The following is a 25,527-nucleotide window of genomic DNA, read 5'->3' on the forward strand; positions in this document are numbered from 1 at the left end:
AGAGTCACGGCAGCGCACTATGCTGCTGAACACGCTTGCGCCTTCCATTTCTGCCCGCTCAGCACCCACACTTAACACAGTCATCAGTTCACTAACCCACCGACCCTCCCACCGACACCCTCCTTCCTCCTCACCTCACTTCAACCTTCTCCAAGCTGGCAGTCGGCCCCCTGCTAGTGCTCCGTAGCTACAGAGTCTGTAGGAATACTCCTTAGACACAGACTTTCGGTATTGTAGGTGGATACAGTGATAAAGTTATTCTTCTGCCTCTGGGATAATGCTATTAAGCATGAGGGGAGATGCTAGATGAGGCTATTTGTCACGCTGACAGGATGGCATTGTCAGGGTTTTAGTTGCACAGAAAAGGAGAACAGAGAAGAAAGACAAGAACGGACTCCTCTATTCTTCTCTCTCTTCTCTATTTCAAGAAGTGCTTGTCTGTTAGAGACGTGTAAACATTAGACGTCCATTATGGGCTGCTTTGTCCTCAATAAATCACTGTCGCTAATGTAGCAGGACTGTTTTTTGAGTGGATTTGCACACGCTTAACTGTGGGCTCTGTCTATTGTCTGGGAAGTGATACAGATATAGTCGAAAGCTCTCTTAAAAGGATTAATAATGATATTCTTGCATAGAAATAAAGAAGCTGAAACTATTACATAATAAAAATAAAATATGAGGCACAAAACATACAAAGGATGTTTTATAAGTAATGCATAAAAAGATCTATGTTGTCATACAGTATGAGAGATGAACTGTGTAGTAATGTTGATGTTGATTTAAGAATAAACGCTCATAAAAAGTGGTAATAGTTTAGATGCCAGGTTCGTACATTTTTAAAAATGACCAATGATGTGATGAATGAATGTCTGTTTTGTCTCAGCTACACCGAACAGGAATGATGATGATGAATTTTTTGTATATACTGACATATCTTATATGTGTCTGTCTCCCAGGGTGAGCCAGGGGCCACGGGCCAAAGGGGTCCTCCAGGTGAGAGAGGTAGACCTGGACCTCCCGGTGGTGGAGGATACACCTCCAAGGATGCACAGCCAATGATTGGCCCAGTTGGACCCAGGGGGGAGAGGGGAAGCCCAGGCTCAGATGGCCCTCCCGGACTCCCCGGACCTCCAGGGTCACCAGGAAATGATGTGAGATACAGTTTAATTTGACTTTGAGTCTTATTTTATTTGCGCTGTTTTATCAGCTAGATCATATAATGCCTGTCTTAGTTGTGAGATCACACTGGCTCCATCTGCTATTGTGCTCTAAATAATTAATTTCTAATTATCTGCCTTAATTAATGTTTGACATTTAGCTTTTTTCTTTTTTCTCTATCCTGTCACAGGCTGTAGTCAATTACGATGAAATCAAAAACTTCATCCGCCAACAGGTCATTAAGATCTTTGATGGTAAGGGCATTTGCTAAAACTATGCAGATGTCGCCTATATCACTTTCAAATGATTATAACATTCTTACTGCAGGACACCACAGGTTTTGCCGCCATGGAACTTTTATTTTATAACCGCATGTTTCCTCTTCCTCCCTCTCCCCAGAGCGAATGGCCTACTACATGTCTCGGATGCAGATGCCAGTAGAAATGGTGGCATCTCCAGGTCGGCCTGGGCCCCCAGGGAAAGATGGAGCTCCAGGTAATCCTGGAACCCCAGGTGCACCTGGGCTTCCGGGGCATATCGGCAGACAAGGTCGGTCAGGAAGCCAAGGACCCCCCGGTGAGCACTTCAGGAGTAGTTAAACCTAATAAACTTTAGCTCATGAGTTAAATCATCACAAGATCATAAGATAAATTTATTTAATTATCTTTAGGACCACGAGGACCCCAGGGAGAAAAAGGTGATAAGGGTATTGGAGAGATGGGAGATGTAGGACCTCCAGGAGCACCAGGTAATAAGAAACCTTTGTATTTAGTGATGCTAAATCACATTGCTGAGGATCTGTAACAGTAACAATGTTTTTACACCTGCCTACAAGCTGCAGCCTCAGCTAAGGGTTTAGATTTTAGCGGTACATCACATAAATGATGCTAATTACTTCAAATGTTGAGTTGATTAGTAAATTGCCAACATGATTAAGTAATTTCTGTCATCATTCTTAAATTGTCTAAATTAAAATGACCAGACTAGTAATCAGCCAAATCAACATTTGAGATCATTTAATCATCACAAAGTTCACATAGGATTTGTAAAATTAGCAAATTAGCACATCTAGTCGCAGTTTATTTAATTTGCATTTACAAGTAGTTTTGGTAGAAACCACACTCACATCACATGATCAAAACAGCATCTTTGTGTTTCACCTTTTTCTTTCAATCTTTCAATTACAACAGGTTCTCTTGAAGAACTTTACTTTTTGGTGTGTGTTCACACGTTTTCTAGAGCAATGTTTGCCACTGAATATTACCCACCACTAAAGTCCTTCATTATGTATCAACATCATATTTGTGCTGCCGTGTTAAATTGGAACACTGTACGCACAAGCTGATGAGATGAGAAGGTTAATAACGCTATACAGGAAATGTGCCAACAGCAGCCGGCTTCTACTGTGCTGCTCCAACCAGCAGCTGATTGGTTTAGCGTAAGCTTGACATAAAGTCTAGACAGATGTTTTTCTTAATGCAAAGTTAGCTATCGTAGCTACGGTGTAGTGATTTTGCAATTATTTCAGTAAAGGTAACTGCTTTTCAACTTCTATTTGCTCCAACTCCAACATACACAACACTCAGTTGCAACATGACTTTCAGTCGCCAGAAAAAAAGTGTAGTAATATATCAAACATTATTAAAATGGTATTTTGTTGAGCAAAGAAACAAAGGCGGACATAGTGCCATAGAAACCCTACAGCCAGTTTGCTGGTATCATTGCAGAGCGAGATTCATCTGCATGAATTCAGTGAAGCACAACTTCTGGGTTAAGTACCAGGCCAGTTATGATGACAGAGCTATTACATCGGTTATCTTTATTTATTTATTCATTTTTTTTTTCTTCCAGGTGTCCCTGGTTCTCCAGGGTATGGGAAGATGGGACCTCCTGGTCCTGTTGGACAACAGGGTGTTCCAGGGATCCCAGGGCCTCCTGGACAGCCCGGTTCAAAGGGACATGATGGCCGGTGTAACCCTGCAGACTGTATGAGCCATCAAGTAGACTACAGCCCCAAGGGCCCACCTGTCAAGGGGCCCTGGTAGAGGGCTACAGATAATGGAGGAGAGGGGCAGAAGCGGCCGAAGCAAAGACACTGTGGAGAAGACAGAAAGCCAAGCACCATGACCTAAAGTTATTAAATTCGATGAAATAAAGAAGCTGCCATTGTGTTTCAGCTGTATAGATTCACCCCAGCAGATTCCTACTGCAGTTCTGAGCAAAAATAACACGTTTTCTTTGTAAAGGCCCTGCTGGAACTGAGGCATGCAAAGACACACCACCAGCCCATTTTTATTGCATCATTCTTGTTCCCTATGAATGCCAATTTATTGCAATATTACTGCCTTTTACCTTTGTCTTGCTTCGTTTTTTTTATTTTCACTGTTTCCTTCAACCTAGAGGATGTGACAAGAGTCACAATTTGTATTTTTCTTCCTCTTGATGAATTCTGTTCTCTTCTGTTTTCTTTTTTTTTTTCTTTTTTCATTGTCTTTGTCTGAATCTGTTGGAAGAGAATACACACAAATATTGTACCACTTTGCTTCCACCTCTCATATCTTTGTTCTTTTCTCACAGAATCCCATTTGGAGCACATCCCATGCATTTCTAATATTCTGTCTCAGTGTTTGAGGTGTGCTTGTGAGAGAATATCCCTAGAAATGTTTTTCAGCTCTGTAGAAACAAATGTCAGAAAGTTGCATTCTTACCCTCTTTGATGGATTGACTGTTTTGTATATATTTGTATTTATATATATGGTGGCTTTTTCTACTTTTTAAAAGGATTTGATAATATGTATACACATGCTAGCCACTTTTATACACAGCAACTAAAAAAAAACACCAAAGGAATATTTTTCTAAAGTCTCTACATGAAATAATGTGTTCTGTAAAGGACAAATTATTTATAGAAGAAAATTGCATTTACAAAAGAAAGCATATTGGCTTTTGTAATTATGTTTCCAAAGTTAATGTTGTGTCATTTTAACCAAAGTCCTTTTGAAAATACATCTCAACTCACTTTATATTCCAAAGTAGCCTTCTGTCTGCTTCACTAGGCACTTGTTTAAGAAAATATGAGCAATAATTGAGCCCATTTAACAAAGGTACTGTAATGCAACACACTGAGTGCGGCCACCAAGCCCTCACCATCACAAGTAAGAGTAAAGAAAATATTCTAAAAAGCATCACAAATGGCTTTTGTAGATTTACATGGTGCTGTATTTTGCATTTGCAATCTTTTATTTTCATCATTTCTATACCTGGAAGAAATCATAAAATTGAATCGCAAAAAATGTAATTAAATTGCTTGTCAAAGAGGCTGTGTCGTGTGGTTATTTTCAAACATTATTGAAATATCGTTGTCCACTTGGCAGATATATAAAGTCCTCGTAGTTGTTTTGCATCTCTATTTTTGTCTTTTTCCTCATTTCTCTGTGCTAGTTTTAATTTGCATGTTGCATGTCTTTGTTGTCTTTTTTTGTCATTTGGTAATTGACTTTTCTCCTGTCCCCTTTGTGACCATGCGTCCTGTGTATATATGTTACTTTACAGTCAGTTTTTGCACAACCCATCCTTTTCCCTACATACAGTACGGTGTGTTGTTTTATGAAATGTTTGAGAAAAATGCTCTATGAAAAGCAGAATTACAATAATTTGTTGAAAGGAATGTGGTTTTAAACAATTAGTGTGTATTGTCTTGTACAGTGTGCTGTAGAGATTAGTATGCTCAGGGCCTTGGTGGTGCAAAAAAGAGGAGAACAATAGCTGAGCAACTGCAACTTCAGGAACATTGCAGTATATTTACATGGATGAATTGCTAATGATTTGAAAAAGGAGAAATGAAAATGAAAAGTAGCTGAGAGGGACGAAAGGAACTCATTTCTATTCCCCACATGATACAGAAGAACATTGGATTTTACAAAAGGTTCCTCTTTATTGGTTTTGGGTTTACCTGAACAGCAGAAAAAAAAAACCTCTTTACAGATGATTATAAACGAACAATAAATAGCTTTTGCTGATGAAAATAAATCAGTCTTTCATTCGCTGTTACCCTGTGGAAAGTTGACAGTGGCATATGAAGCACAATTTGACTGTTAACTGATCCGTTTTTGAGGAGAACTCGTTACTTCTGCAGGAACGTTTTATTACTCACTGAATTCATTAACACAGGATTTTTTTTTTTTTGTTGGTGCATATTGTAACCCATTCTTTTTTCTCTACATAATAATCAACACACATTTACAAAGATTTACAGCACTGCATTGTGGGAGATGGGAGTGCCCATCGGGATATACTGTTGCCAGGCAACAAGAGGAAGAGATAAAGCTAGTCGTTAGTTTCTAAAATGAGACTTGGGTAGAAAGCGAGATTGGGAGGAGAGAGAGGTGGGGGTAATGTACACATGAGGTAAGTCAGGGATTTCACTCAAACTCACAGATGGAAATACAACATTTTATAATACAGTACTGAGTGTAAAATTAGGCTGCAATCATTTATTGGTCCTTTTGGTACACGTCTAAGGCATAAGGCGTAATGGTGCATGAGAGACAGGACATTTCATTTTCAAAACACGTCTCAAACAAATTATTGCGTATATAAAAACCATTTAAAGTGACCTTGGTGTAAAAGAAAAGCACCTTTCACCACGCTTGGATTTCAGCTCCGCTCAGCTCAGAAATACTGGAGACATGAAGATGCAATAGAAATTTGTTCCTTTTTCACTGCTGGAACAGTGCTGGGATATTTGGATGAGACTGACACTGGTATCATCCAAAAACACTAGAGAATTCAGAAAGCATGTGGGAGGCTGTGAGCTGCTGTTGTCATGGTGACGTGGGGGATTCAGATCAGAGTATGTCCCACCAAACTTGAAGTTGTCAGTTTCAGGAGGAGCTTCCTTACATGCAGCCCCCCCCCCAGACCTCGTTCTCGATGTTGTCCTAATGAGAAGAGTGGTCTCTCTCCTGCTCTCCCTTTCCCTCTCTTCCTGGTGCTGTGAGCTGCTGATGGAGAGACGGCTCTCTAAATATTGGGTCCTTTGATTGTTCCCGCCTCCTGTAGTCTCGGGGAGGTGTACGCGGATGCAGCCAGACACATTGCCGCCTCGCAATAGCCTGGGAGACCTGGTGAACCAGCTCTACCGGGGCGACCGGCTTCTCCGGCTGACCCCTGAGGTCCTCTCTCACCTGGCTTGCCGTCCCGAGCCACACCATCTACACCAGGAATACCTGTGGAGAGAGGGGGGTTCCCAGGGGTGAAGATGAGCAGATCTCTTAAAACCCCAATCTAGACTTCGGTTGCACACATTTTGTATGTATGTATATTTACGTTTTGAGTAAATGTGTGATTGTGTGTTCTTAATTGTGTGAATTAGTGTGTACATTCTCATTCAAGAGCGTCTGTTAAATGAGTAGAGGTATTGATGCCTTTAAAATGCAAGAGCTCTAAAGCCAGGTCCTTCACTTCTTCACTTTTGGCCAGTAAGGATTTTACTATGTGCATAAATCATAATCCACTGTGTCTTACCTTGTATTCCTGGAGGCCCAGGGAGTCCTGGGTGGGGTTTGCCTGGATCTCCTCTTTCTCCTTTTGGCCCTCTCTTTCCTGTGGAAGATAAAAATATGTAATGGAATTAAATCACCTTTAACTGGCTATTTGTTATATGCAAAAGTCTTAATGCTATATAGGTTATTATTACCTTTAAGTCCTGTGTTTCCAATCTGTCCAGGCGCTCCAATAATGCCAGGAATACCACGAGCACCAGGTAAGCCATGGGGCCCCTGAGTGCCAGGTGGTCCCGGAGGTCCAGGAGGCCCAGGAGGACCCATTACACCTGCACCACCAAGCACAGCCCTCTTGGCGCTCACCGCCACTGCTGCTAGTCTCTCTGTAACAGAGGAGGCAGCATCATCATTTTGATGAAATGACTTTTGATGATGCACAACTGATTGCTCAAGAGATAAAAGTAGTAGATCTCCCCCATGGACATCAAAGGTGAATATTCAGGTATAGATGCTCACCCTGCAACATCTTCAACACCACTTCAATAATATGCTGGTCTGATGCGTCACGTCCCTGGACAGGAGAAGAGGAGACTGAGCACGGCGAAGAAACAGAAACGGACCAAACTATGTACAGATCTTTAAATAGTGTGGTTTATGATCCTAAATCAAGATTCAAACAGAACTCACAGATGATCCCTGAATGCCTGGCATGCCAGGTACTCCTCGTTCTCCATTAAGTCCCCTAGGACCAGGCAGCCCAGCTGGTCCCTGGTCTCCTGGTTTACCAGGGTCTCCGGTGGGTCCATTGTGCCCAGGGTCACCCCTGATTCCTTGCTGTGAAGACAGGAAAATAAAGAAAGGCAAATGAACGAAGGCAGAAAAAAAAAAAAAGTCGTTTCCATGGATCAGTAACGCACAGTACAACCTCACCTGTCCTTTGGGCCCGGGTTCACCAGACAAACCCTGTCACAGAAAAAGACATCATCATCATCTCCATGTATCATTGTCTCAGGAAGCACTCATTGAGCAATAATTCAAGAATGACTATTGTAAATGAATGTCTAAACTTGCAGCTTCAAAGAACCAGTGTGCATCGTTGTCATGTAAATAGCTCATTTGCCATCTGGAGTATTATGGGGATTTGTATGCAAATCTAAAAAAAAGCAGACTTCCTCTTCTTCTCAACTTCTGTGTTGTTATAACATATTCTGCTACACATCTCACTGGTGTGCTGCCTTTGGAACAAAGTCCTTAAACCTCCTATATATATAAAACGTTTGGTGTTTTGTAGATTCAGTGACTTCTTGTGTGGTAAAAGTTATTAAGGTATGGACTGCGCTGCAATGACTTTTACCTTTTCGCCTTTCTCGCCAGCCAATCCCTCAACACCAGGGTCACCCTAAAAGCGACAGAGAGGAAAACGATGAAGAGGGCGACTTTAGAAGTATATTTGTCAGCATGGAGCTGATGTGTGAGATACATTTAAAAGAGCAAATCTGGCACTTACTACGTCTCCCTTTGACCCGACTTTTCCTTGGAAGCCCTGGAAAGAAAGACGGTTTGAAAACATGTAAATATGGTCAAATCTAGCTTATACCATCGTAAACATTGATTCAAGCCAGTGACACCACAGATCACTAAGAAAGACGTCTGATCTCTCAGACAAGGAAGATGAGGATGCTTATATTATCATTTATATTGCTTAATTATATTGCTTGCATCATCCAGAGATTTACTGTGGGTTCAGGGGACTTTTATTCATGAGTAAACAGTGCCACCAATAGACAAACCCATGAAACTGAATTACTGTGAAGTGTGTTTGGTGTGCACGTTTCCACAAAGCAATTTTGTTCATACACACACAGACCTTGTCTCCTTTGGTTCCACTGAGGCCCTGGGGACCTGGAACACCAATGGGCCCTCTCTCTCCTTTATTTCCCTGTTAGATAGTAGAAACGATATTAAGGAGCACAGCCTAAAACCAACTCGAAAAGATACACTGATGCCAAGATAAAATAAAACTTACAGGCTTGCCAACTATCCCCTGTGGCCCAACTGGTCCCCGCTGGCCTCTATCGCCCTGTAGAAGTTAAGGTGAGTGAGTCTGGCTCAAAGCTGAAGTTTTGTTTCGTGTTTTTTATTTAATAATGTGGATTTACAGTATACCTTGGGTCCAGGGACTCCTTCCATACCAGCCTCACCAGGAAGACCAGGCTCGCCCTAGGAGAATGCAAATATTGCTTACCATAATGCACAGTATACAGCAAGCACACAATTTTAATACCTGATAGGAAAAAATAAAAGTCCAATATTTTGTTTACCTGAGGTCCGGGGGCACCAGACGAGCCTACATGGCCCCTAGGTCCAGGCTCACCCTAAGAAAAATAGAGATAATAAAAGAAAGGTTAGAATTTATTTTGGAAAAAAAAAAGTTTTAAAAAGTAATAAATGCCATTATACTATAAAGAAATATGGGGTTTTGAAGGCTTACCTTAGCTCCAAGTGCACCTTTGGCCCCTGGACTGCCAGGCAATCCCTACAGACAGAATTAACAGGGCTCTAATTAGAGGAAATCTGTGTTTTAGGCATCCTTTTTGCCTGTTACAAGGGAAATCTATGCTGTACCCCTGATTTGGTAATGCTATTTGGTAATAGATGTGGATAATATGTGCGGGGTGCTGGTCTACACTGTTTTGCGGCAGGTTTCCTTGCAGGGATTTTGTGTGTGTGTGAGTCTAAGGGCACAAAGCAGGCAATGTTATGGTGTTTGGGTTTGAAGCAGTGTTAGTGTCACGGCAATGACCACACAGCAAAATGTGCTTCTTATGCTCCATTACCCCTTGCTCAGAATGACATGCACACAAATGCACAGAAATATACCCATTGGTCTGATTGTGATAAATAACTTGTGGTTAGGGGTAGAAGGCTATTTCAAGGTGGTTTAAATTCTAAAGCAGCGTGGGTCACAGGGTCACTGTTAACCTGGATGAGCGCCCAGAAAACAAAACATAACAAAATTTACAGGCTGCCTCACGCTGGTTTGCTCTGTCTGCGTTTTGGCTTTGTTGAATCGAGGAGGAGAACAGGTTGACCCCTCTACGTGGTCTGAGTAATAATAAGCGATTACACAGACGGGCTTATTTGCATGTGCCTTTGGTGACGTTGCCCTGCAATCCTCAGACAAATATATACTGAAGGATCACTCACTGCTGCTCCCTGAGGACCAGGAGGGCCCGGCCTTCCAGCCTGGCCGGGGCTTCCCTGCAGGAAACAGAACAGAAGAAGAATAAATAGCCATCTTTTGCTGAGATTAAAGTTGCTCATCATTGTCACGGCTGGCAACCCTTACCTTGATTCCAGGAATGCCAGGTGTGCCATCTTTTCCATCAATACCCGGCAGACCCTGAGAAAGCAGGCAGATCAGTCAGTGGACTTCATTTGGCATACTCTCTGAACACAACTGTGCAGCACACAAGCAGATGTGCATTCACTCACATTCTCTCCCTTTTTGCCAACTGCACCCTGTGGGCCCTGGATACCTCGGTTGCCCTGCAGAATATTAGCAAATCAGCATCAGTGCATCACAGTCGTCAGTCACGTTTTGAAAAACTGTGTGTGAATTGGCTGGCTCCACTTCTATGCCAGTGTACAAACATTAGGACAGCCACCTACTTTGTCTCCCTTGTCTCCTGCATCTCCAGGTGGTCCCTGAGGGCCTTCCTCACCCTGCAAACAACATAAAGAAACTCAGATTGCCTGATGTTTATGTTCTGTGTGTTTACCTACTTTGATAGGAGAATCTGAATCTGCATTTTTGTGAGTTCTTACAGGTGGCCCAGGAATCCCTACAGGTCCATTGATGCCCTTGTAACCACGAGGTCCCTATGGGAAAACAAAGTAGTGCCATCAGTCACTTCAGATCAGGGAGGATGCTAAGTCACGGTAGCCTACCATTCACTGTGATAAAAAGGTAATTAGCGCTTAACTCACTTCACTAATGCGAGTGACACAGAGGGCCAGCCACTCTTGCTTTGGCACTAAGCCGGGTTGCTAACTTGGCTAACACGGCTAATGTTAACAGTAAGACAAATGGCTGCAGCGGATCATTAACTACAGATGGAGGCACCGTGGACCCAGACAACCTCAACTCATTAGAAGAGGGGAGAGATTTGTGTTAGCATCATTTCCATATGTCCCCATTGCTGGTAATGGATGATGTTTGTATAGTGGGGGCAGGTCTGGCTGTGCCTCCTTGGTGCTCATCTGAGAATGAGACCAGCCTTATAGCCAAAGAGAAAGAGGACAAAAAAGTAGTGTGTGAATGTGATAGAGGAAACGTGGTACTCACTGCCTCTCCTTTGGGCCCCATCATTCCTGGATAGCCCCTGAGACCCACAGGGCCCTTAGAAGGAAGCAAAGACTGAATTATGACCATGACCAGACCATCACAGCACTTCAAATGCTAAGATGCTAGATCAGTTTAAGATGATACACTGCCAAAACAGTAAAATGTATTTCTAACTTTGCCAGTCATGGAAAAGTGCAATGGTACATACCGGAGGTCCCGGGATGCCCTGTTCCCCAGAAATGCCTGTTTCTCCCTTGGGGCCCTGGTAGAGGAAACACAAAGAAGAAGCAAGTTATTCTCATTCTGGTACTACCAATCGTGGCATATTCACGACATTTTCCCCAACTTGTGGGAAGTCTTGATGTGTATGTTCGCTAGGGATAGGGTTAGGTTCGCTAGTTTGATCCCCCCCCCCCAAAAAAAAAAAAAACAGAGATGGAGAGAAAATCTGGTTAAATCCAGTTTGTGCTCATTACTGGTTTGTGATTGCTGGTTATACGCAACGTTTCTTGACTTGCTTCCCTAAACTGACATAGCCTAATTACTTCCTGGTTTTGCTTTCCAATCACATGCTGTAAACAAAAAAAATCACTCGGGCCATCAACTAGTTTTATCTGGTCTAGTTTTCTACTTCAGCACTAGAAACACTATTCAACCTTCTGGCATGATGTCGTCATCGCAGCAGCGCTATAACAACAGCTAGTGTGGATGTAAACCTCTGATGCTTGCGTTCTGTAAGACACAAATGCTGGTCTACAGGGAAGGAGTAGTTACTTGGTGTGTTGAGTGTTCAGAGCATCTAAGTACTGCCGGTAGGCACCTTGTGTGGGAAGATCAGAGGCTAATTCCTGGGGCTTGGCTACCCTCTCTCTTGGAGCCCACTGTGTGCTCATTAGCTCTGCTTAATGCAGCAAGGTGAGAGGGTTATAGGAACCCCGACTCCCTCATCCTCCTCTTCATGTACCTGGCTCTTCACCACCCCTTTCATGTGGATTGCTGCATGCTGACTGCAAGGCCAGGGCCAGGCCTGACTAATCGCAGCCAGATTAGTGCCAGTCATGTGCCTCGGGGGGCTTCATTAGCACTAATCCTTGCCTCTGCTGGTTCTGAATGGTGGGTGAGCATGTAAGACTGTACAACATGTACATATACTGTATGGGCTTTGAGTGCATGTGTTTCTCCTCTCAAGCAGAAATTGTGTAGCTTACCAGTTTTCCAATGCTACCAGGGTCTCCCAGGACACCAGCGCGTCCTTTGTGTCCCTAGAGGGCAGCGATCAGTCAGTAAAGTATCATAACAAACTTATAATGTGACATAATCATTGACAATCAAAAAACAAACAGACTATTCACCTTGACTCCCTGGAGTCCCTGGGGGCCTTTAGGTCCTGCTGGACAGTGAAGAGGACACTGTTGTCGAGAGAAAGACATTTATGGATTATTAAAAGTTAAAAGTGCCCAAACATATTTACAATAAAGGAGACAATCTTACTTGGAAGTCTGCACTGCCCTCTTCTCCACCAATGAACTTGCCTGGAGGACCCTAGATGGACAGAGAGATGGATAGATGGATGAAAACTGTCACCTGGTCACAGCTGGGAGACAGTTGCGTCTTCCTCCCCGAGCTGAGCCAGCACTTTCGCTTTCTCCAACTCTTTCCCCCCTCCATCTTCTGTAGCTTAAGTTAGAAAGTGATCTCTACAGGGCCTGATGTATTCCTGCTACAGTCAGATGAGACAGCCCACTGATCTAATGGGGGTTTATTTACCCTAGGACAGCACTAAAGTCAAACAAATACACTCCCGTGGGCTGGGAACATCACTCTGAATGAAGACCCCTCCCCTTCTTCCCTCACTTGGAACCACTCAGAGGTGCACACAGGAGAGTACATACACCATTGGAAAATAGACTTGAAAGTGTTCAGCTCAAAACTGTTTACGGTATCTCACCACTCAGTGTCTGCTGGGACCCGTTCAAGCAGCAATGAGCACTGACTGTGCGAGGGATTTTGTTATCAAAAAACACACGTACACGTCCAACACACTGTAATTGCTGCTGCAGAACGGATCACACTTTAGTATCAGCAGATGAAATGTAAGAGTTTGTTTTTACCTAGTGCATATGTTGGCTATTAATGATGTTGACCATTGTAACAGAGTGTGTTATCTATGCATGAACAACTGAGTATAGGGTTTTAAACACAAAGAGTGACCTGGGAGCAACTTATGGGGTTTAGTGTGGGACTGTTTGGAGTATATATAGTTACTGTATCTTGCTTTAAAAATTGTGAGCTTGACTTTTTCTCTCTCTGTTATTACCTCCATCACTTGCTTCTGATATAAATATTACCCCTAAGACCATTTTTGTTCCATTAAAAATGAATAGACAAGATGTCCAGTCCCTGGAAAACCAGTCCTGAGAAGACACTTACTGGCTTGCCAGGAGGTCCGGGAAGTCCTGGAGGTCCAGGTGGTCCCATGACACCCTAAACGAAGTGGCGGAATGAAAGAAGCTGGGAATAAGAAGCTGGAGATAAAAGGATTCTGGCAGCTTATAATCTGCTTGTGTCTATTGATATACAGTATAAAGACAGTGTTATAAACTGGCAGTGTTCTACCTTTTGTCCAGTTGGTCCAATTTCACCAGGAAGACCGATTGGCCCCGGAATGCCCTAAACAGAGACACAGAGAGCAAGAAAGTACAATGTGTACACCACTAAATGATTTCAATATCTCAGAGCATGAAGTGATGAGCACATAATTGTGTTCTACCGCACAAGCTACTTACAGCCAGTCCTGGAAGACCAGATCCCTGTGGAGACAGTAGGGACATGGCGGGGGGAAAATTACGAATAGAGGAAATCAAACAAATAGAAACAGTCCATCACTGCATCAGTTAACGTTTGCAAAAGCCAATTCATAAGAGCAGGGGTAATTTAGTAATGCATCTGTACATTGTCAGTGCTCAAAGATCGGTTTTACTTGGAATTGTACAAACACAAACCCCATACAAAAGACACCTGGTAATGCTTAACAAAGCATTTAACTAATAATCCTTATCACTCAAGCAAGACATTAGACGACTGTGGATTTAGGGGTTAGGCTACTCTGGATGACGTGTGATAGATAGACACAGAGCACCCCCTAGTGGTGTCAGACCGTGTCACCAACGAGTGTTTACTGTGCTCACTTGGCACAGTTGAACCAGTGGGCCTCAGTCTGTGGCAGCATGTGAGCACTCACAATATGCAAATGAAATGTGGTTAATTTATAGCACTTGTCTTGCTTATTAAGGACTTTGCGTAGGAATAAAGCCCACGTCAGCTGTAAACTGCATATGTCACATCTGGATATATCGAACCCAAAAGAGGGCGGCACAGCTGGTCAGGCATCCAGGCATGGAGAAAAAGGGACTCAGGAGGTTGCCCTACGAGACCAGCTGGTTTACAATCTGTTTGTTAGGAAATTGACTAGGCTTCAAACAACACCCAATCAGCCAGTCATTAGTCATTTCATAAATATCATGTCAGCTCTATGAGGGGATATGTAGTGTTATTTGTTGAAGATTACAATTATATATAATATTATATAGTATATTTGCTCAAACAATCAGAAATAGATCTCTCCTTTGGAGTTTGTTTGAGTTTGAAAGACATTTGACCGTACTGCAGCCTGTGTCCATTGTTCTACTGGTAACAGTTTATAAGGTTAACTGAAAATATATTAGATATTCTCTCATTATGTTTTCTTTACAGTCGGAAAAAGCTATTAGAAAATAGGTGATTTCCTTACAGGAGGGCCTGGCTCACCACTTGGTCCAGGTTGACCCTACGGACAACAGAATATCAACATTAGTGGTGAAAATGTTAGACACAATCATATTTATTCTGTTGTAAACAGGAAGTCAGTGTCATGCTTGACATCACCAAGACAAAATGCAGGGAATATGATCCCCGTGTGAAATATGGACGCCCTGTTGGGGCGTATAGCATAAAGGTTATCATCTATGTTACGGTGTTTTCCACAGAATAGCAGAACAATAGAGTATTTGTTCTACTAATCTTTTCAAGTGGAGGTTTAGACACTTGCCTTAGGTCCAGGGCTCCCTGTGGGGCCTCGATCGCCCTTTGCTCCAATCAAACCCTGAAGAAAAGCAGAAAGAGATGATGGATGTACAAGTCGCAAAGGAGGTTGAGGAGGAGGTTTAAAAGGAAGTGATCACTTATTACTGTACTTTCCACAGGCTACATGTGAGTTGAATTCACCTTACAACAGCGCTAATCATGCATTTGATCCAAGTTGACACCGTTCTTGTAAGTAATTAGGAAACAGACCTGAGACTGAGATTCCAGGGCAGATTACAGGCTAAATCTCTGAGGAATTCAGGCGTGTGTGCGTGTGCTTCTGTTAGCATGTGACCTGCAGACACTGACACTCAATCCCCTTATCCCTCGAACTCACTGCCTTCAGAAAAGCTGCATTGCAGTTCTGATCTGTTACATTCATAAATGATGCTTAAAATGTCATGTTCAACTTATCTACTCGTCCTATTTTTCTATGATAAGTGGCACATTTCTATGATCTAAACAAAGGAATAAGATGGAATTAGGAAATCAGGAGAAGCCAATATTTAGGAGATGAAGGATCGGCACGGCAGTATTATGTTTGAGCAAGAACATTCTGCATTGTAAAAGATTTACTAATGCAACAAACAAACAATAATATATGTATTTACGTAGCTTAATACTGTATACAGGAGCCAGTTTGGAGTCAAAACTCAAACAGTGTAACAAACAACAGACAAAAACAACACCGGCCCATATTCAGCTGCTGATGAAGACTGTGTGGTACTGTTGGAAGCTAAGGAAAAAGCTAGAGGAGTGGATGTTCTTGCTAATTATTTATTTATTACCGTATATACCGTAATACCATCTCCTGCCAATACATATGCAGCACAATAGGTGATAGAAGCAACACTCATCAAAACAGTGCTCTGCAGCACCCTAGTGGATAAACAAGGTATAGGGGACACATGTGGGCACACACAATATTTAGACTTGTCCTCCAACACCACCCCCTCTCTCTATCAGTCAGTTTACTTACGTCAATGCCGTTTTCTCCCGGTACTCCATCAGGACCTGGCTCTCCTGGCTCCCCTTTTTGTCCCTACATAAAGAAAACACAGTCATGAATCTAATTTGAACTTTTTTTGCAGCATAAAATCCAATGAACACAGTACAGTGTTCTGGTGGACTTACTGGTGGACCAGGGGGCCCAGGAGGTCCTTTGTCTCCCTGCAGAGAGAAATAATGTCTCCATCATCATTATATCATATACCATATATGTCATCACCACAATGTGCATCATCACTGTTAATAATGTGTCCACAGATATGTGGTTCACTGCAAATTAACAGATGCTGCTGTAATAGATGTGTTTTGTTCTTTTTTTGTATTGTTTCATCCTCTTTGACTGCAAATCAAGTCATTAAGGGACAAAGATTCTTCTGAGATATTCATGGTACCTCTGCATGAATACATACAGTACTAAAACATATATCATGTTGCTTAGATCAGTAGGGACCCAAACAGGAAAAGTCTAGAAACTGGAGGCCAGGCTATATGTTCTATTCAGGACTAAGCATGCAGCTTGATAGAGAGACCCCCCCCCTCCCCCCCAAATTATTATTTCCTTCTCCACGTGTGTAGCAGCCTGTATTTATAGAGCCAGTCTACAGTTGGCCCTGAAAATATTTCAAATGTATCACATTACTGTGACACAAACTAAGGATTGAACTGAGGGTCTCTACTGAAAGACCCCTCTCTCTGCTGGGAACAGAGCTCTTTTGTGCCAGTGTTTTCATTTAACAGTGCCCCCTGCTGCTAAGACTCTGGTACTGCACTGCAGCACAGAGATTGGTATTTCTCCAGCACAATGATGGCCTTTGTGACAAACCTGTTGGGCAAACCTGTGCGGATACTCACATCAATGCCGTCTGACCCGGGGGTGCCAGAGGGGCCGGGTGGGCCGGGCTGACCCTGAGGTCCAGGTGGACCCCTCTGAAACACAGACACAATAAAATATAGAAAAATGTTGTGATGGAACAGCAGAACAGCCACAGAGTAATAAACAGACATCACAACAATAAAAGTGCAATAACATGAATCAGGATAAATAAGATGGTGGTGTAGTAGGTACAAAAGATACAATTACATTCAAACAGGTAGGTAGTGATGTAAGTAAATCAATGAGAAATGTAAAATATGCTAATTAATAATATTTTAAAACATTCTGTAATGTGAAATTGATTTAATGTAGGAAACTGAAATATTCAGCTCAGCTTTATGATTCGATATCTTTACCTGGCGTTAGACAAACAATTAAAATCCAATCAACTGCGTCTGCAGTTGCATATAACAAAATAATATATTTGTATATATAATAATATTTGTTAATTTTTTTCAAATGACGACTTAGATCGGTTGGTTTCAGGCAGGTTGTTGCAATGTGTCTATTTAAATACAAAATGAAAAGATGAAGAGACTGGACCGGATAATAATTATATAAAAGTAGTGTAGCACAGGGGTAAAAACAAAGGATCGATGAGGAATGTGGGGGGGGAGGGGTTGTGAGACTGGCACTGTTTACCCCAGCCTCCCCCCACCTCCCCACCTCAGCCTGTACTGAACATCTTCTCAGTGGATCAAGCCAGTCCAACAGGTGACAAAAAAAGACAAAAAAACAAAACAAAAAAGTAATCCTTCTCTGAGCTCTCGTACGAAAGAAAATGTACAAAATGCATTTGAAAAATAAAAATAATCCGTGAGAGTTAACCATCCGGCACCTGGCATGTAGGTGCCTGTTTGAATGGGGGCTTTCACACTCTGTGGACAAAGTTTGTGTGTGTGTGTGTGTGTGTGTGTGTGGATCCCCAGTGAATTTGCAGACTCAAAAAAACTTAAAATATATCCACCATTCTTTGATAAATAACAAAACTTTGTGCAGAAAAAAAAAGACGGCTCAGGCAATGATGAATCCGTGCCTTCGAAAGGAGCTCCTCAATTAGGAAGAAATACGAGTCCATACATAATAATAAGGATGATAATCCACAGATGTTTGTCCGGTTTCGATTTTCTCTCCACAGCAGAAAACCCATTTTAATCTCATTTTTTCTTTTACACGCACGCCATATAGCCAGCGCCAAAACAGCACACAACCTGTAACATCACCTCAAGACATCCAGAGCCTTTCTGGCCCTTTCCAGGGGCCCTCATCCCCACTGAACCCCAGAATAAAGAAGCAAAGCCTGAGCTGAGCGGGTCCCAACTGCCCCTGTCCACTCACCACTTGGGCCAGAGCCAGACACAAGGTCTGCAGGATAACCCAGGTCTTCAGCAAGGCAGAGAGAGCAGCCATGGTCCCTCTCCCCCGTCTGTATCTCCTCGGTTCACCAAATCCTCTCTTCTCGCTCCTCTTTCCGCTCCCTTACTCCTCTCCCGGCCGGCACGGTGCAGAACTGGTGGAGCAAAGCTGCCCAAGAGGAAGGAGGGGGGGGGGGGGGGGAGTGAGGGATGGTGGGGCTATGTGCACTGCCCCGAAAAAAAAAAAACCTACTCAGGAGGAAGGAGAGGGCTAAGAGAGGAGAGGGACGGATTGCGGGATGAGGAGGAGGTGGAGGTGGGAGTACAGAGAGGGAGGTGTAAACACACACGTTCCTATATATAGACACACACACACACACCCACACACACACACAGAAACTGTGTGTTCTGAAACAGAGCATTTCAAAACCCCTCGAGTTTTAAGGTTAAATTCGATACAGGAGCAGACTTGTTGGATATTTAAGCATCAGGCAGAGTCTGACACTGTGATTGGATAGTTTGTGAATAAGCAGCATATTAAGACAAAGTTCCAAAGCTAATTGGACAGAGCAGCAGCCCAGCTCCTCCCAAAGCTGTGGGAATGAACTAGTGAATCAAACCTGAGTGTAAAGCCCACTTTGTGAAGGAGCTGATCACACACAGGCCTGAATGCCCTTTAACTCTATCTCTCTCTGTAACTGCATTGTTGTTGCTTACCACTGAGGCATGGAGGTGTAAAATAACTCTAAATATTTCCTCTGTTACGTCTCAACTGTTTGGGACAAACCTAAAAGCTCTGTGGAGTTGGAGGATAAAAGATGTAAAGATGTCTCTGTACTAAGGTACCTCAACACCAGCCCCATGAGAGTAACTGAGTACTTTACTGACATCTAGTGGCGGTTCTACTCAAAGCAGGTTAGTTCCCACAGTAATAAAAAGTGGCCTTTAAAGGTCGAATAAACCAAATTCATGGAAATGTGAAAAAGCTGCCGTATACTGACCCCTGTTGCACAGAAGCAACACTGCAATAATGAGCTCGGAGTCCACGAGATGGCAGCAAAGACACATTAACAGATTCCCCTCTGCAGAGCTGTAGTTGCTATGGAGGCTTGCAGTGCAACGATCGGGCATCAGGCGTTTGTTCTCCCCAGGGATGATGAAGACAGTGCAGAGAGCTGAGAGGAGACACATTTATTTGTACATTGAGATTTATTTAACCTTCACAGACCACCTAAAAACAACACATTAAGAAACCAGCTCAGCAACACTGTCAAGCACTTTGGGTACTGAAGTAGAAAAGTGCATTGCCTATAAAGCTTTATTATGGTATGTGGAATAATTTACATGAAATGTGCTGAAACGGTGCAGCTCTGAGCCGTATTTATGTTATTAATCAATTTTCCACTTTTGTTTTTAACAACTTTAACACGAGGAGTCCAATTTGTTGGTGTTCTTTTGTGTCTGAGAAAAACACGTTGGAAATAAACAAGTGCAGTGTTCAATGGCCAACACTGTGAAATACAGTGAGAACTGGTGGGAATGAATGGAGACAAAATAACACATAATACCTTAAAACCCAAAGCGATCCCACACAAAAGTTCAGAATAAAGCTGTTTTTGTATCTTCATGCTTTTTATCTAAACAGTCCGAGGCGAGAGGATGTTTTCCCATTATTTGTGTGTTCCCATGAACACCCCTTCGATAAGTTTGATCATGCACGGAGACGGTAGTGGTGCATTTTGCAGGGACCAGAGGCAGCTGTTTTATTTATTTCTTTTTTTAAACAGTCCTCCAATTCATTTTGCTCTAGTGAAGTGTGAAGCCTCCGTGCCACTCCTCCAACAAGTGTGTTTCAAGAATGACAATGTCAGCAAAGTTCTGAAAATCCAAATGACAAAAAAAAACAAAACACATTTTCTCGTAATCCTCTTGAGTCACTTCCTTTGAACGGTTGAAAAATTGCAACATGAAGGAAGAGCTCGCTTTAGATTGCATTACGTCCTTGGTACTGGTGATTAAAAAAAAAAAAAATAACGCTTATGATGGGAATTAGTAGGAATCTTGATGTTCTTTGCAAAGTCTTAAATATAATGGGAGTCTTATTGTGTGCCTACACAGCACAATACAATGTTCACATCCACATACCATGCACAGCTAGTTGTCAGCAGTGATATAATGTATTAAGTAGTGAGCTTTAGACATGCTGGTAAGTGGATTTTCTCAGAGCCCACTGTTTCCCCCCCCCTGCAGTCAGTCTTCACGCTACAGCTAAGCTCACTTGCTGCCTACTGAACCTGAAAGGTGTATTAGTCTTCTCATCTTACTCTTGTCAATAATGCAAATAAGCACACATCTTTAAATGTTCTACTATGGCTATCAGGTCATGCCTTTATTAAATAGTCTTTCAAGCAGCTGTCTGACACACGTCTACTGAGGCAGGCTCGCCAGTGCTGCTCTCTTGTTATCTGAGAATCAGCCACGGTGCCTCAGCTCCTGCTCTTTTTGATTCGATTTTGCATTTCCACATCAAAATCGCTCACGCAAGGCCGTGCGAAAAAACACAGCGAGAGTACAAGTGCGTCGGATTTCAGAAAATTGAGAGATCAAATGCGTGGAAATGGGTTTGTGGTGCAAAATAAACCCGCTGTGCCGATATCTTCTCACGAGCGAAAATTGAAAAGGATCATCATGCAGTTGTTGTCTTTCTCATTACAAACGATTCCCCAGCCTCCTTAAAACTCCGAAAAACAGACAAGGAAAACATTGGCCTCTCCCCGTTCCCTCAGTCCCTCCAAATTTTTTCTCCTACTGCCTTTTTCTCCCTGCTCATGTTCGAATTCTCAGGGGAAATTTGATTTAACTGTTATTTTTTCTAAACGCAAACAATCACATCTTGTATCACGGGTGGATAGTACACTTATCATAGCTCACTGACAGATGCATGAGGCAAAATGCCACCCAGGTTCAACCAAGAAGTGGTGATTACATCCTCAACTTGCATGAGCACCCCCAGTTCCTATCTGGCACTGGACGCAAATGCACAAAACAGAGCTAAATAAGCGCACATATGCATGCTCGTGCATTTTAGTAATGGCTAATTGAAATATTATGAGTGACTGGGGAGGTTTCGCTTCCACACTGGTGTTCGGGCTCTCTGTTTCACACGGACAAGCTGTGTCCGTTCCCCTTTGCCTGCAAGTCACCGTTAAAGCCCGACTCAAAGACAGGAAGACGCGAACCCACCGCGTGACGATGACAGACAGGGTAAATATTATCCTTGAGTGCAGGTGTGAGGAGTAGCGCAGAAGTGATAACAGAGGAGGTCATTAGCAACGCAGCAGGGTTGCGAGGCCCCTCAGCGTGTGAAACCCTCAGTGTGTCAGGCCTTAAGTTGAAAAGCCAGAGTTTACAGTCAGGGACGGGAGGGAGGAGAGATACACGCTGACAGGCTGATGATATACAGGCAGAGAATATGAATATGTCTAGTATGAAACATATTCTTTAGGGTGTTTAGTGGTTTGTGAAAATCACTCTGGTCAGTGGGAAGTTAAAGCTTTTTTGACGCGAAATAATTGGGGAATTAAGCAGATGAAGACATTATGCGTTATGTGTTATTTGACTGTCAATCAAGGGTGTGTGTGAGACAGATATAGTAAGTGTTCTCTGATTCCCCACGAATAGAATAGATGGATTTTATCGTCGTCTGCAGCACTTTAGCAGCCTTTCACACTGCAAAACCACGTTCGAAGCACCAATCTCGAAGCACATTTACAAAACCAGGGAGAGCCTTCGCGCCGAAACCCTCTACCCGAGCTCAAAAACCGATGCGGTGGCGAGACCCAGCTGCGCGGTGAGAACCGGCCCAGTCACAGGGTGACGAGGCTTTTGGCTGTTGTGCAGATTAAAAAAAGGCACGGTTTTGCAGCTGCTGACCCCAGCCTGAGCTATGTGAGGGGTTTCTAGGCAACAAAGCGTGGCACACATCTCGGAGTAGTCGGACTACAGCCCAGAACTACACTCCACCACCAAAGATAAGGGATGAGAGGGATCAAAGATGGTCTCACACAGTAGATTGTTACTATTGCTTTAATGTGTTTGCATTGGCGGATGCATGTGGATATTTTATGTTCTGACATTATTATAGTAGCTAGATATTGCGGTTGTGTTCTCTGCAAGTTTTCCCAACCTCCCCCTCCCGAATTTGATTTAAGTTTTCGGGCGATGAAACGGTGTTTTCAGCAAACATAATTGGTCAAATATATTGGCCTGTAGCGGTGGTCTGGCATGAAGCGCTGTGTTTTTTTTTTTTAAATCCGAATTGAGCTCCTGGTGTGAGATTTCCAAATGTCAAACATCATAAATAACTAGCAGTAAATCCAAGTTATCAAAATAGATGTGTTGCAGATGTAAACTAGGTGCAGGCAGGTTATGTTTTTTTATGTTATTTTTTTTTTATTTTAGCGCGCACACATGTTCCACATTCTGAGACTTGGAGGAAAAGATTGACTTTTTGTGAAATTTTTGTTGGCAAGACTTTGATATGGTGATTGATATCACTCACACGTCTGTACAATAAATATGAAACTAGAGGTTTGTTTAGTTCTAAGGAAACAGTTATTTAAAACAAATGGCAGGTGGGGGTTTAGTTATTTGCTTTATTTTTTGACCTGTTTTACTTACTACTACACCCATTTTGAAACTTAAATTTATTAAGAGTGTTCGAGAATGGCTTCCTCTCAACAAACACGATACCTTAAATGAACCTGTACAACAGTTTCCTAGCTCTGTGCTCTGCGATCCAAGTGTATAACTTATAGGGATATTCTTTAAAGCTAGTCAGATTGTCTAATAATATGTAATAACTGTACTTATGATGATATATTGGTAAAGTAGTGCCATGACAAAGATCAAGCACGGAGAAGAGAATAGAAAAATAAATATACGTGATATACATATATTACTGCTCTAATGAGTTTTTATATAAACAATGAGCCAAATTACCTCTTATTTAAACTTTTATCAACTGACTCTGCTGTTTCCTGTAGATCTACTCAGTGTTTGAGCATCTTTTAGCTTTTTTAGCTACTAACAGAGCAAGATATATTTCTCAGGAGATGGTGGTATGTGTGTGTATGTGTGTACTGATATGTGTTTGTAAGGTAAATGTGCAATATTGGAGCAAAGTTTATTTTTCACATTTGATAAACTGATTTTAGTTGATTGCATTCATGCAGATTTGTGTGAAGAATTATACAGAGAACCCTACAAATTCCTCTTGGGCTACTATAGCAGACCAGACAATGGATGGGAAAAACTCCTTTTAACAGTGGACACTTTCTGCAGGACCCAGCTTCAGGGTGAGTGGCCATCTGCCTTGACCGGTTGGGGTGAGTCGAAAGTGAAACGCGAAAAGAAGAGTAATATATTGTCTCAAACTGAAGTGATGCCACGACATAAAGCGTTCAAAACAGTTTGAGACGATGTAAAACAGTTGCCAGCTGCCTGAGCCAGCATGTGAAGAAACTACACCAGGACACATTGCCAAAAAACTATACATGCTTTAAAACCAAACCAAACTGAAGAAATATTTAATCCCTGGCATGTTTCGGGCTTCCTGACACATTCAGCCCCAGCACAGTCGACCATTAAACTGGTACATTTTAAAGCTGCAGTAACAGCACTTATATTTGCATTAGATAAAATAACTATGTGTAATGTAAAGATTTTGCTCCAAGGCAAATCCACAGAGAACTATCTTCCCAACTCTGCAGTTTCCTTCAGCTCCACTGATTGTTTTATCATCTTTCAGCTCATTGTTTTGGTTTCACGTCCTGCAACTTAACTTTTCTGCTTCACTTCCATCCCTCTCTAACCTCATTTAATTTCCCCCCCCACAATACACTGGTAAATCCACTGTGGATTAGTTCCACAGCACTACAACGTAGGCAAATAAAGCTAGTAAAGCTAGTAAAGTTTAAGATAAATTATCATATTTGCATGTAATTAATAAAACACTCATGTGTACACTCTCTTTTTCAATCCATCTGAAACCAGTGCTAATGAATCAGATAATCTGCCCACTTACATGGTTCAAGCCTTCCAAAGTCCTCCGGTCTCCATTAGGCTCGGCTAAGGATCTGGTTTAGTCATCTGGACCCACTACAGCTACTCTAGCTTGTTTGATCCAACTTATAAATTAAAAATTATTATTCTGTAGTACATGATATAAAGCACTGCTCACAAAATAGGGCACAGTTGGAAACCATCAAAAACAAATGTAAAACAGGGTGCATTAAAACTTAAAGCACCTATCCATACACACTTAGACGCAAACAGCCCAGATCATAAATTCACCTTCAGACTTTCAACGAGTTGCCTCAGATCTCATGCTGACATTATCTGATATTTAATTTATAAGTAGGAGCATTAAAACTGGCTAATAACCAACATTCCCCAAACAACACCCACAAGCACTTTCTCTTGAGTAAAACCAGATGCTGCATGACCACACTGGCTTTTCGTGGTGAGCTGGAAAATGCTCGGCGCAAATTGATCAGTGGCTTAGTTGAGGCAAAACATAGCTTCGTGCTTTTTCTTCCTTCACCCGCACTATATTTGTACAATTAACACCCGAAGAGTGACTTTGAGAGCACCTATTGGGTTGTTTGTATGTAGGTACATCTCTGTTTTTCTTCTTTCTCCTCACAAGTTTTTATGAAACATGTTTTTATATCTCAGCCTGATCTTGGGCAATGAGACTTGCTAGCTTCAAGATTTAACCCCAACCTTGTATCCCGCCATTCACTCGAGCAGCTTCTTCCGTTGGACTCTGTGAACCCTTTCGCCGTCCTCCTCTGCTTGTGTTGGTTTTCGTTATCTCTGACCATTCCCCTTTTCTGTCTCCCGTCTAGCTTCATCCATCTTTTTATCTTCCACTCTTTCATTCCTTGTCATTCCCCTCCCTCTCCTCTGAATAACACACAACCTTCAGAGCTCTTGCACTGTGTATTTGTCACTGACATTTGTGACATGTGTGAGTGGTCATGCCTTTTCCTCTCATACTGCATGGTTGATTGAAACCCTGTGTGGCCAGTGATCCTTATTGCTACCATTTTTTTACTTTAACACCTATTTCTGAATTGATACGTCCTCCATGTT

The 25,527-nt window shown here is 42.4% G+C and overlaps 2 protein-coding genes across 6 annotated transcripts in view; one reads left to right on the top strand and one right to left on the bottom strand.

Moving 5' to 3' along the window:
• col16a1 (collagen, type XVI, alpha 1) overlaps nucleotides 1-4,461 on the top strand; it is a 53,725-nt gene extending 49,264 nt beyond the window's left edge. For all 5 annotated transcript variants that reach the window (XM_026347646.1, XM_026347645.1, XM_026347648.1 and 2 more), the window contains 5 exons: nucleotides 957-1,151; nucleotides 1,349-1,412; nucleotides 1,558-1,734; nucleotides 1,829-1,906; nucleotides 3,010-4,461. In XM_026347646.1, coding sequence (XP_026203431.1) covers nucleotides 957-1,151; nucleotides 1,349-1,412; nucleotides 1,558-1,734; nucleotides 1,829-1,906; nucleotides 3,010-3,203 — 708 coding nt within the window. In that variant the 3' untranslated portion in view covers nucleotides 3,204-4,461. The remainder of the gene's footprint in view (nucleotides 1-956; nucleotides 1,152-1,348; nucleotides 1,413-1,557; nucleotides 1,735-1,828; nucleotides 1,907-3,009) is intronic.
• Nucleotides 4,462-5,110: 649 nt separating this feature from the next.
• col9a2 (procollagen, type IX, alpha 2) lies at nucleotides 5,111-25,226 on the bottom strand. The gene is made up of 33 exons (XM_026348862.1): nucleotides 25,156-25,226; nucleotides 18,353-18,538; nucleotides 16,993-17,067; nucleotides 16,267-16,302; nucleotides 16,112-16,174; nucleotides 15,098-15,151; nucleotides 14,801-14,836; nucleotides 13,797-13,820; nucleotides 13,627-13,680; nucleotides 13,441-13,494; nucleotides 12,502-12,552; nucleotides 12,363-12,419; nucleotides 12,219-12,272; nucleotides 11,219-11,272; nucleotides 11,011-11,064; nucleotides 10,491-10,544; nucleotides 10,335-10,388; nucleotides 10,158-10,211; nucleotides 10,012-10,065; nucleotides 9,870-9,923; nucleotides 9,154-9,198; nucleotides 8,984-9,037; nucleotides 8,829-8,882; nucleotides 8,689-8,742; nucleotides 8,530-8,601; nucleotides 8,170-8,205; nucleotides 8,017-8,061; nucleotides 7,593-7,625; nucleotides 7,350-7,496; nucleotides 7,179-7,233; nucleotides 6,857-7,045; nucleotides 6,685-6,762; nucleotides 5,111-6,386 (listed from the first exon to the last, which is right to left on the bottom strand). Exons 2-33 carry the CDS (start codon nucleotides 18,422-18,424, stop codon nucleotides 6,181-6,183), a joined length of 2,076 nt encoding a protein of 691 aa, XP_026204647.1. The 5' UTR covers nucleotides 18,425-18,538; nucleotides 25,156-25,226; the 3' UTR covers nucleotides 5,111-6,180.
• Between the last annotated feature and the right edge of the window lie 301 nt (nucleotides 25,227-25,527).

This window comes from Anabas testudineus, chromosome 11 (assembly GCF_900324465.2).
Source record: "Anabas testudineus chromosome 11, fAnaTes1.2, whole genome shotgun sequence".
NCBI lineage: Eukaryota > Metazoa > Chordata > Actinopteri > Anabantiformes > Anabantidae > Anabas > Anabas testudineus.